The 12,761-nt window shown below is 42.2% G+C and overlaps 1 protein-coding gene across 5 annotated transcripts in view; it reads left to right on the forward strand.

Moving 5' to 3' along the window:
- DNAAF1 (dynein axonemal assembly factor 1) overlaps positions 1-12,761 on the forward strand; it is a 504,693-nt gene that overhangs the window by 217,279 nt on the left and 274,653 nt on the right. For all 5 annotated transcript variants that reach the window (XM_078669123.1, XM_078669125.1, XM_078669127.1 and 2 more), the window contains one exon: positions 1,414-1,537. In XM_078669123.1, coding sequence (XP_078525249.1) covers positions 1,414-1,537 — 124 coding nt within the window. The remainder of the gene's footprint in view (positions 1-1,413; positions 1,538-12,761) is intronic.

The following is a 12,761-nucleotide window of genomic DNA, read 5'->3' on the forward strand; positions in this document are numbered from 1 at the left end:
TAAAAGTAGTTTTCCTGTTGCTTTAGGCATAGTGTTGCTATAATTCAGTAATTGGACAGAGTAAAGGCACTTTCAAAGTAGTGCATGGACCTTAATGTCAGATAAAGTAAAGGAGGGGAGAACATTTTATAAAGACTGGACATCATTCTGAAGATAAATGTAAAGAGAATTTTTTTTTATTGAGTTCCCCCTTTAACTTCAAGCATTTTTCGTACAGATATCCATTTGTTTTTATATTGACTATTTTTTCTTTTTTAACAATTATGGAAAAAGACACCTTCTGCGGCATACCACAGTTGATACAACCATCATTTTAAAATTGCTATAGAGGGAAAAGAATTCCATATTATTGGAGAAGGTTAAATGAAAAATCCATTTCAATTTCTTCAGGATAGAGACTTGAATTGTCCCTTTTTACCCTTCCAAAGAAGATACAGAAGTGTTTTAAAAAGGTTAATTTCCACAGTGACTGATTGTCATCTTGATCAAGGTGAAACAGCCCTATAATGTTGGGCAGGTATGATCGTAAAGTGGCCTTTCCAGGCTTTATGCAAATAAATTATCTGTATTCTTTATATCAGGGGTTTTCTTTTTTTTAATGAAAGCACAGCAATATCATCATTCAGCATAAAGCAATGCTTTCATAAAAACAGAAATTACACTGTGAGTGAAAGTGTTGGACATGTAATATTTCAATGATCTGCAGTGTTAGTAGAATTAAGCACCCAGCTGATTTTACTTTTACAAGTTATTTTGTAGGCATGCCGATGGCAATTGAGAAAAGTGAGTTAGCCAAGAATTTGTTCTCTCATATAGGTCAGTTAGAAGTTCCAGTGAATTCTGGTAAGGCCTGCCAATCTTTTCGTCTTCCAATTTTGAATGAAGAAAAGGCAAATCGCAGTTGGATAATAGTTTTTGCCTCAGAGTGTACAATGTGGAAAATATCGCTGAAGGGGCCTAATTACGAGTTTAAGTGTTATTTATTGCACTTGATAAATAACAATACCATGGGGTATGTTATTTATCGGGTGTGATAAATAACACCTGTTATGAGTTTGTGGAGAATAACATGCAGATGTTGGTGTTTAACACACCAAAGTCAGCATGGTAGGGCAAATACTTTATGATTTTCCTCATAAAATATCAGCAGGCTTGACCTGCCAAAACTCAATGACAGTTGAGGTATTTAGCACATCCAATAATTATTGGATGCCTTTAATACCTTCAAACACGTAATTCCGACCCATGCACAAACAGGGGTTTACACATAAGGTGAAATATAATGAGCAACTTATAATCACAGCCTTAGAGTAGAAGATTGACATTGGAGCATGATTCTTTACTTTTTATAACTATTTGTATAAATCTACCTTAATCATAGTTTTACTGTGTGTAACTTCTGTATTAAAACAGGTTTAATATTGAAAGATGCAATGGCGAACCCCTCATTACAAGAAAATGATTGTAAAGGAGGCGGTGATCATATGACAGTCAGAAGCACACCAAGCAAGAATGAAGACAAGTATGCCGGACCAAGGTAACTGTGATCCCCACATTTTTCTGGCATTGATAAAAGTAAACTCAAATTAAGAGTTTTATCCCTTTTCCATATGTGATCCGAAAGAGCTTCCTTTTGTAAACAAAATGGCAACCACTCTATATACAAGCTATCCCTTGAGTGTTCACAGAACCCAAGTCACATGGCATAGTGGATGAACATTTGATAACTTGGCTGAGCACAACATTTGGACAATGTAATATGTGACGAGGGTACAAGATTCAATGGGGCACAACTCAAAAGAATCAACACCACTGTGTGAAAGAATGGAATGCCCATAAAAAGTTCATTCTGAAAACAATAAGACTTTTCTATGTAGCCATTGGCAAACTAAAGGACAATATTCCAAGAAGGATATAAAATAAACAGGGAAATATGGATTGTGTTGTGTTGCCTTAGAATCAATTTATTGCAGTGTAGTCCATAGGCAGCAGAAATTAACCTAGGAAAACAAATGTGTCATTGTTGCATTCTGAGTGCGGTGCAGCTCTATGGCTGTTGCTGGAAGATGGTAGCATGCTAGACAAAATTGCCTTAGCAAATAATAGTAAACATGGTTTAAGTTTTCTGAGTGCTAGCTGGTGCCAAGGTATCTGATATAGGGGCAAATATCTGCTATGGTGTTTACCTTAATAGCTTCTCAAGTCATACTTATTTTCTTAGTTTATTTTTTTAATTGAAGAATAAAAACAATACATTATAACATAAGCCAGTACGACATATAGTCAACAACAGAGGGTGTGAACAATATATCAAAACAAAGAGAGATAAAAAAAAATCAAAATGAATAAGTCACCAAAAAGGCAGTATGCAGAGTTATATTATAATAAAAAAGAAGAAAGAAAGTTAAAAGAGGAATAAACTAGAAGGATAAAGGAGAGGGTGGAAAGAAGAAGGTAAGAAGGATATCAAGTACATATTGAGACAAAGTTATAATGTAGTAATAAATGATAACATATCGTCCTATTACAATCTGAGTGAAATATAACATGAATTATAATGCATAACATTTTTAGAAAAATTGGAGTGTAAAAAAATCTGTTATAGAAAAAAACTGAGTTTATTTTGAAGCAGCGGAGCAAGCAGTAGAATTCACTTTGCCCATATTTTAAAGATATTATTTGAGAGATTGTATGTGTTCTGAAAAAGAAAGAACAGCGTTAAGCTTTAATAATTGTGGTGTGGCGAGGATGCCCTTATCCGTCCACTTTTTCTACAATATGGTTTTACCACTTTTCTTTTTCAATTTATTATTCCAGATGGGACTGTAAACAAACTGATCAAAAGTTGAGAATTGAAATCATAAATTGTTTCAATAAAGAACAAGAGTGTTTTACAGTAGGGGCAACCAAAACTTAGGTAGATTAGTCTTAAAAAGAATATTTTTGCGAGAAAAAGGGAAAACCAAAGCTCCCTCTATATAGAGCCATAACTTGCCAATGTTGCAGACAGGATCCAGTAAATGTACCTGAATTTGTTTAGCCCCCCAAATGTGCTGTGATAAGTGGAGAAGATTTCTTCCCATTCCAAAGAAACTTAGAAAATATGCGAGCTAAGATAGCAAAAAACCTTTTAGAAATTCTAATAGACATCATCATAAGAAAAAAGTTTACAATTGGGAAAATCATCATCTTTATTGTGTCAATGCGACCCCGCCAAGATAAATAAAAAAGGATAACATATTTGTGTAAGATGATGGACTTTAATAACTATTTCATTTGTATTGAATTTAAGAGTATCCCTAATATAATTACAATACAAGATCCTCAAGCATTTGATATTCCAGGATAAACCTGATTCAACAAATGGCACTTTTGTGCACTGTTTATTAACAGGCATAGTTCCAACAAACAGAAACCCAGTACAGTTAGGTGTGAAAATAACTCTCCACTAAGGAAAACAACTCTAGTTTTTCTTGTGAAACTCTCCCCCACAAGGGTTACCCCTTGGTGGCATGCTACATCATTGGATCACTCCCGATCTGCTGCAGATCGGGCCGTGCTGTGACCTACGGCTTATGTGGGAGCACTTATTGATGTTCTGATACAATGATAAAGGAGTTATTCTAAGAAAGGTAAGGGAGTGGGGATGATGGTATGTGGTTTAAAAATACCTGCCTAATAGGTTCCCCTTATTTTATTTTAACCTCTAGTCGATATGATAAAAAATGTATGGGAAGTTTTTTAGGAAGAGAGATTGTTATGAATCTATTCTCCTAAATAGTCGGCATGTTTTGAGCCATGCCCCTAATTTGGTCTTCTTCAGGACCTGGTGAAAGGTAGTTCCCTGGTACCACTCCTGTTAAATCACACTGAAAGCATACCAAAGCATACAGAAAAAATTAGAAGTATCTCCTCGTACATATTTAGTCTAAGGGCCAGCGCTTTGGCAAATATTTTACAATCAGTACTAATAAGAGAAATGGGTGAGTAGTTCTTGCATAAAGAGAGATCTTGATCTTTTTTGAGGTGTTATACAAATCATAGCCCGACAAAAGAATTCAAAGAATCATTTAAGACAGGGAAGTGATTCATCAGCTTAAATAGCATAGAGAAACTGATTTTTGAAAATTGGAAATAGAATTCTATTGTGAATCCGTCTGGACCTGGTGCTTTCATTTTGTTAGATTTAAAACTGTTTTATCAGTATTAACCCCTTTAATGCTGCGCACGTTCAGCGGACATTGCGTGCACTACCTCGGTAGTGCTGCGCACGTCCGCTGAACGTCGCGGCCCTGCTTGCGCAATAGAACGTTCCGCACCAGCGCGGTACGTTCAGTGCAGCGGAGTGGTTAATAGTGAAGGAGAACAATACATGAACAACTCACCTACATCCACCGGCCAGTAAGGAACAATTGCAGGTGAGAGAGAGATGACGTCCAGAGGTAATAGTAGATAGAAAGAGGGGTACACTAGGGAAGGAAGGTAAGAGCAGGTAACCTATCTGATTGTGGTAGTAGCCTTCAATGAGTGTGCTAATGGTGTTGCCTAAGTCATAGGTTAGAGGCAGAGGCGGTGCCAGCTCTAGAAGGGCTCAGTTGTTGTCTTGTTCTGCCAGTGTGAGATAGAGTATGTGCAAGAATGCGTGGCAAGTTAATTCCCTGAATTCCTTTGAGAGGAACCTTAGTCCTGGTCCCCAAGTCTTGTTGAATTGGGGCATCCTTTGGTCGACAAAGGCCATCAACTTTTTCATGCGAAGGAGATCTCAGATTTTATAAAGCCAGTCTTAGTGGGTGGGAGTTTTGGCAGTGTCCCAGCGCGCCAATGAGGCTTATTTGACAGCACCTAGAAATGCGGCTGTGGATTTCAAGGGGTAGGTCTGGGCGTTTGGGAGACCTAACAGAATATATCTAGGAAACCTGGGAAGCTTGGTGTTGTACATTTGGTAAGTGGTGGCTAGGACTTCAACCCAGTATTGGAGGAGCTTAGGGCACTGCCAAAGAAGATGAGTCAGCGTCCCCACATGTCCGTAGCCTCTCCTGCAATGTGCACCCCCATTCCGCTTCTAATGAGCCGTTCATGATGGGCTATAATACCAATAATGTACTGCCTTAAGGAGTATTTCTTTGCCTGTAATGCTGTGAGCTGAGGTGTTAGCTGGTGTCTGGATGTCCGACTTTTGTTTAGGGTTGAAGGAGCGCTCGCATTCTTTTTCCCAGTGCTGCTATGCCACTGATTTGATGGGGGCCTGCGAAGCATTGAGAAAGACGTAGATGTCAGAGAATAAGTGTTTGTGTAACGGGTAGGCAATAAGGGAGAATGGAAGGCAGACAGCAATGTACTACCAGTGTGCATTTGAGGGTATGCCATAATGATGTTGGATCTGGGGGAAGTCTTTTGCAGTTAGCCTGCTGCCATTGTATATATTCGGTGCCCTGACAAGCTGGAGAAAAGTCAGGGTTCCCAATGATCGGAGTTTGGGGGAGATGCGAGTGGACAACTGCTTTGGCAACTGCACCCTGTCCCAAGTCCCCATAGTGGCTCTAAGAACAGGGGAAATGTACATTCCGGGTGGTCTGTGAAGTTTGTTCAGCCAATACATCTTCCAAATATGAATGCCAGAGATTACCTGACCGATGAAACACCAGTGTTTCTCTGTGGACAGCCGGGCCCATTCTATCAAGTACTGAAGTTGTGCAGCCTGATAGTAATGTGTGAGGTGGGGGAACCCAAAGCCACCCGCAGCCGGGGACAAATATTCTTGTTTTTGGGTACGCAGGCTTTCTTGCCTTCCTAAATGTAATCCTCTATAAGGCGCTGTAATTTGCTCAATTCCTGCAGCGGGGGTTGCACAGGTAACATCTGCATAATATACAATATCTTAGGCAGAAGAGTCATTTTGATCGCTGTGAGGTTCCCCAGCCATAAATGAGTGCAGTTTTTCCAGGACTGTAATTCCGACCACGCTTTTGAGAGAAGGATACCATAGTTGCTTTCTGCATTCTGCGCTGGTGTGGAATGGATATGTAGGCCCAGATATACCACTCCCTGCTTAGCCCATGTGAAGGGTAAGAGGCACTTAAGGGTAGATTGGGCAGCTTTTGGGACCGTTAGGTTGAGTATCTGCGATTTATGGAAGTTGACTTTGAAACCTGAGGCTTTCCCAAAGGCCTGCAGTTCACTTATAAGTGGAGGCAGAGATTTGAGTGGATGTATCGGGCCTATCATAACATGGTCTGCATAGAGAGTGAGCTAATGGTCCCTCCCGCCCATGGTGACACCCGTTGCTGCGAATGCCTTCTGTGAAAGTCTCATATGCAGGGCAAAAAGGAGCCATGACAAGGGGGAGTGCTGACAAGGGGCAACCTTGCTGAGTGCCACGTGCAACGTTGAAGGGCGAGGATGTCCAGCCATTAACCTGAACAGCAACTTGGGGGCCCGTATAGCTACACCAAATACAGCATCTGAACCATTCACCAAGGCCCACCGTTTGGAGCACCAATTGGAGGTAGGGCCAGTGTACCCAGTCAAATGCCTTCTTGGCGTCAAACGGCAACAGAAGTGCAGGCACAGGGAATTGCTGGGTCTTACTCAAGGGGTGACAAAGGCATTTGGTGTTGTCACTACAACCCCTCCCAGGTATAAACCCCGCAGGGTTTGGGTACACCAGACACTGCATATAAGGAGCAAGTCAAGTTGCCAATATGGTAGTAAAAATCTTGGTATCAACATTCAATATTAAAAAAGCCTATATGAGGAGCTGTGCACAGGGTCCTTGCCGAGTTTGGGCAGAACCGTAATAGATAGCCATTTTCATTGTATAGGCAAGGGAGTCCGTAGTGCTAATCGAGTTGTATAGATTGGTGTGGATGGGAGCCAGTGAGAGCGCATATAGTTTATAAAAATCAATGGTATAGCAATCTTTCCCGGGGCATTGCCTGCCTGTAAATGAAAAATTGCTGCCATCACCCCGTCCATGTGGAAGTCACGATCCAAGTGCTAAGTGCTCTAATAGGCCCTGCATTAGGTATGAAGTAGCGTCTCCCTTCTCCAGCGCTACAGCTGAAGAAAGAGCAGGATAAAAGTGATCAAAGGCCTGAGTTATGTGCTCATCCTGGAATAGCCTGATGCCCTGTGGCCCCTCAATTTCAGTCACCTGTTGTCTAATGGCCTGGGGCCGTAAGCGATGTGCCAGAAGGGGCTCCACTTTGTTGCCTCCTGCATTGTATTTCTGCTTTGTACGTAAAAGGGCATATTCTGCCCTATCCATGTTTAGGGCTTTAAGTTGTTTGCATGCTGTGGTGAGCTGACGGCGTACTTTGTGAGAGCGCAACTATATTTGTATCTCCTCCGATTCTTTACCTGACCCTCCAGACTGGTCCTCTTATCTCTTCTATCCTGATTAAGGTGGGCGGCTTTGGCTATCAGCCGGTCAGAATTACTGCCTTTAGAGTATCCCATAATAGTGCTATGGGCGTATCAGGTGCATCATTTGTATCCAACAAGCTGCTAATTGCTCCCTTTATCTCTGTGACTTTCAACTCATATGTTAAAAGTTTGTGGGTAAGGCGCCAGTTATGGTGTTGAGAGGTGAGGTTTGGCAAGTGTATAGTGATACTAATTGGGGATTGGTCGGAAAGGGCATCCACCCTGATGTCGACTGCGGTGGTGGACACCAATAATCGCGCGGTCATAAGGAAGAGATCTATCCTTGCATTTGTCTGATGAGCTGCTAAAAAGAAGGTGTAGTCCCTCTCTGTGAGATGGCGTCTGCACCATACATCTGTCCATAAGTATCTTGTTGTTTATGACCCTGAAGTGTAAATGCAACAGTTTGTCCCACCCTCTGCACTGACCTGTCCAGGCTGGTATTTGGGGACCAAATTATAGTCCCCTTCCAATCAGAACATGCGCATCAGTAGTGGCCATCATGCCTATTGTTGCTCATTCAGGCATGTAAATAGCAAGTGTAAACATACTTGTCTGCATGCGATGCAAAGATATAAAAGTCCACTAGGAATCTCAGCTTGTGTCTGGACCACCCTACCAGAGAAGTGTGATGCAAATAATATCGCTACCCCTGCTGTCTTCCCCATGCCTGATGAGAAGTACTGGAGATCAAACCAGCGGGACCGCAAACACCCCCAATTCGCCTTCAGAAGATGTGTCTCTTGAATTAAACAGATGTCACATTTGGATGCCCGTAACATAGACAAGAATGCTAAATGCTTTAATGGTGCATTGAGGACCCTAACATCATAGCTAATTATTCTAGCCATTAGTCATACTGCAGGGCCATGCATGTGTGAAGCCCATATGAAGTGTGTCCTTGATAACTCTGAGAAGGCAGAACATATAGTGCAAATGTATGTAGGTGTATCCGTGTGCACAGCGCTGGATAAGGAAAGGATGAGAAAAGTAGCATAAAGAACAACAAAAATAAGGCGATCCCTTCCAGAGATAATGATGAGTAGTTTGAGATGAGGTCCATGTCTCCGCTGCCAGGTGCGGTCTTGCATCAGTCTGCTGGATCAGGGAGCCACACCACCTGGAGGAGTATGACCCTTTGTGGGTGAGCTGTGCTTGATCTCATGGTCTAAGTTTCAAATCTAGACAGGTCCAATCAGCCTTTCATCCTTCTATGGTCAATAAAATTAGTACTATTGAGTTGGGTAACAATAAACATTGGTTATTCAGCACCAAGATATCTTTGGGTGAAGGTGTGCTTTACAAATGCTCATGTAATATTATGCTGTGTTAGATCTTAGGTGTGCTGGGTGGGGGAGCATATGATAGCGGTCCCACAGGGATGTCTTATCCTTTTCAGGCTCAGAGGTGGCCTCCAGATGCTGAAGTTGGAGGAGGAGGACTGCTCTCTCCTTGCGACACTCCACCTTGGTAGGTTTGGTGGAACTTTTCATCTTCGGTCGCGTGAAGCGTCTTGAGCCCGCTTAGGAGTGAAAGGGGCTCTTCGTGTGGGGGACAGAAGGCATCTGTGGCTTGTCAATTTCCAATTATGTTTTAGCTTTCTTCAAGGTGCTCATGCACTGCATCTCTTTGTTCTAAACAAATGTAATGCGAAACAGGTGTCCCCATGGATAGCAAATCACCCGCTCCTGCTAAAATTCTGTGATAGGCCCCAGCAGATGACAATGTTGCAAGGTGGCATGGGAGGGGTCCTGATAGAGCCAGAACTTGTTTTTATTTATTATTATTTTTTTAGTCCTCATTGTGCAACATTTAATAGTAAGGAGATCCCAGGGTCCCTTTTTTTTCCCCGTGTACGATCTATGCCATCACTGCCATCAAAGGTGGATATAGGCAGAGCCCTCGAGGAAAATCAGGAAAAGGCAAGGGACCCCTTACTTCCAATTACTTTTAGAGAAGGTTACTTTTCGGAGGAGGATGAGCTAGCCATTCTGGCTACTCTTTATTGGCCTTCGTCTGTTTTACGTTGCTCGCACTTAATCATTGGAAGTGGTAACAGAAAATAAGGAGTACAAGTGAATAAATTAATAATCTACCAATCCGTATAAACCCATTTGATGATTTTCCCATAACTCCCAGAAACTATACTTGTTAGAAAAGTGTTTCTTTTTTTTATCCAGGTTGTAAGATTTGAGCACTGAAGATAGCCATTCCCTGTGAAGAGGAGAAGTTGGGCTGATCCATTTTACACATATCACTCTTCTAGCCAAAAGTATCAATAGAAACACCAAGTTTTCCTCACGTTTTGTCAACTTTTCTGCTGTAGATGAGCCCATCATCCCAAAAATAACTAAGTTAATACTCATGGTTAGCTGTTTTCCCACTACCTCTTCTAAGGGGTTACCCACATCCTTCCAGAAGCTGAGGTACTGGGTTTTTAAGAACCGGCACAGAACCGGCAACCCAGCGGTGTCAGGGTACACCCAGAGACCTCGGGTTCTTCCTGATCCAGACCACAGAAACTCAGAGTCTTCTAGGTAAAGTCAAAGATCGATTTATTGGCTGCAACCAAGGTAACAAGTGTCCTAGAAGTACAACACACGGGGAAGTATATTCTCAGGAGACTGCTCGAATTTACAAAGTCAGGCTTCTCTCTTTATACAGAATATTCGGCTTCAGGCAAACATTCTTCGAATTTGCAATATATCATTTACAGGTTTTGGTTTACAAATGAAAAGCAGAGTCATGATGACATGTACATATTTCACGTCGTGCTGCCCACAACAAATCACCCGGCAAGGCCCAACATTTCATCAGATATCGGTGGACCCCCAATAAAACAGGCACCTCCCCACCATAAAGTAAGTGAAGCAAAAAGAGTAGAGACAGATGGGAGCAAGATACGGCAGGTGTGTGCGCTGAAATGGTTTTATGGCTTGTTGAGCCTTGATGCTATCTTGTTCGGCCACTGGGAGGGGAACTGACCTAACGAGTTCGGCCTGGGGCAATGGTTCCAACTTGCACAGGTCATAGAAAAGTCGATTAAGGAGTATGTGTCCTTGTGGAGTTGAATTCAGCTGGATTAAGGCCTATGTAAAGGGCAACACATAAATGGAGGCCAAGGGTTCAGAACGCAAACGACGATTTCGAGGTGAAATCGTCGCTCGAATATGCTGAAAATATATGTACATGGTGTGCTCGTCATTCTCGGTCTTTTGATACCAAATTCGTCATGTTTCGACGAAGTTTTAATTCTCGAGTCCAGAACAATTACGTGAATCCAGAATCTTCAGAACCACAAACCCTCCTTTTGCCCTTACATAGGCAATTAATCTATCCTCATGTTAATCTGAGTCCAGATCTATATTCCTAAAGTCATTGAGATGTTGCTGTAACATCATTCTAGTACTCAGTTCATCTCTTGATACAGGCTTCCTTACACATGATGTGACGCAAAGGCCACATATTGCAGGAGCACACTGTATGCATAGACAGAACAGGAAAAGAATGGCTAAGACCATCCCAATGACCATTAGAATTTTCCATCCCCAGGCAGATATCAGTTCCCAGAACCATCCCATTAACGACCAATCTCCTTTATCCACATAGATAGATTCGGAAATCTTATGTAGTTTGGAGATGGCCTGGTACACTGTTGGAGCGTTATCTGGGATGAAAATGCAGCAACTCGATTGGATCAATCTGCATACCCCACCTCGGTCTGCAAGTATGACATCTAAAGCGACCCTGTTCTGAAGGGTCATAAGTCGATCCGACTGGAGCTCAGCAGTCAAGTTACTAAGGGCACCAGCTGTTTCAATCACGGTGGACTCAACTACCCTTGTCAATTGCCTAATGTTCCTGCTGTTAGCCATGGATCCCCAGAACGGCAGAAAACCCTTTGCAAAGTCCCCAAATTCTTGACCTGCAGTGTCTTCTTCACTCAAAACACCTCTAACTATCCTTGTCCTGTGGTAGTCTGCCGCTGCTGTGTAGGTGGGAGGCAACAGGAAGGAAACAAAACATGAGCCCGAAAAGTCAGGGGGCAACCATGTATAGGCTCTATCGTGGCAGATGAAATAGGTACCCTTAGCTGCTAAAAACGCGGGGGAAGTCTGAGATCCAAAAACATATGTTTTAGTGCAGATACTCTTCCCTAACTGAGCCCTGGGATTCGTGCCATTACCTTGCAGACACAGATGACCCTGATGGGGTACAATCCAAATCGGGGACGATCTCTTAGCTTGCTGTTTCTCACTCAGGATAGCTCCATATCCAGTCATGTTCCATCCTATATAGACTAGTGTCTCATCTCTCGGGATAGTCTCATAAGAAATACCTTCCTTAATCATGTCTACTATACCCTTGACTAGAGCACTCTTTCTAGGATTGTCTGTTACAGAACGCATGGGGTAGATTTCGTGTGCATATATGAACATTGTCCTATAGGCCCATACAGAACCATTGTGACTGAATGGCAGGACTAGATAAGGGATACCTTTATCCGTGCTGTGAGGCATAAGACTGCACACCCAACAGTTAGTTGTGTTCATTACAAGTTGGTGTTGGTGCAAGAGCTGAACAAAGGAGTTATTAATGAACTCCAGTCTCCTATTGGACTCATGGTCAGGAAGGGGGTGGAAAGAATGAGAGGAAACAGTAGGAGGAGGTATGGGTGATGCAGTGGGTGCAAATGTTACACGAAAATAAAATAAAACATAACTTATCAGAAATATCATTACACTGAATAGCATACAAATACACAATATTATAAAACTTTTCCTTGTCATCACGTTGCACAATTTGTGCTTAAAATTCGTCCGTTTGGCAGGTCTCTCCACATCGGGAAACTCCATCCTCTCTAAAGTGCTGCCCGCAGTGGGAGGTTGCCTCTGCTAAGGGATGCTTCTGTCAGTCTAGGGCAACTCCCTTGGACCAACCAGAACTACCGACCTAACATCGTCAGCTGCACCCCAAAGACTTTAATCAACCGCGGCCCTAGCAGCGGAACCCGGATGGCGGTTCGAAAAACAAAAATAAGCAAGTTTCTTAGATGGGAGAGCTGCACTTTCAAAAATAGTACTTGGGAGGAAAAAGAAATATCTATTTATTAGTCCATGGATCTTGGTCTCAAACTGAAAAAGAAACTGTTTTCCCTTTATTAGTTCGTTTTTCTCGGTCTCAAATTATATCGTTGTTTTCCTGGTATTGTCTGATCCTGGAACAAGAGGTCGGACTCTGTAGTGTTCAACCGATTGGATGGCGGCACAGCCTTGTGCAAAATGTTTCCATCTTCTCGTTCAGAGTCAGTTCTTTTTACATGCAAATCATTAAAG

Source organism: Lissotriton helveticus, chromosome 12, assembly GCF_964261635.1.
Source record: "Lissotriton helveticus chromosome 12, aLisHel1.1, whole genome shotgun sequence".
Taxonomy (NCBI): domain Eukaryota; kingdom Metazoa; phylum Chordata; class Amphibia; order Caudata; family Salamandridae; genus Lissotriton; species Lissotriton helveticus.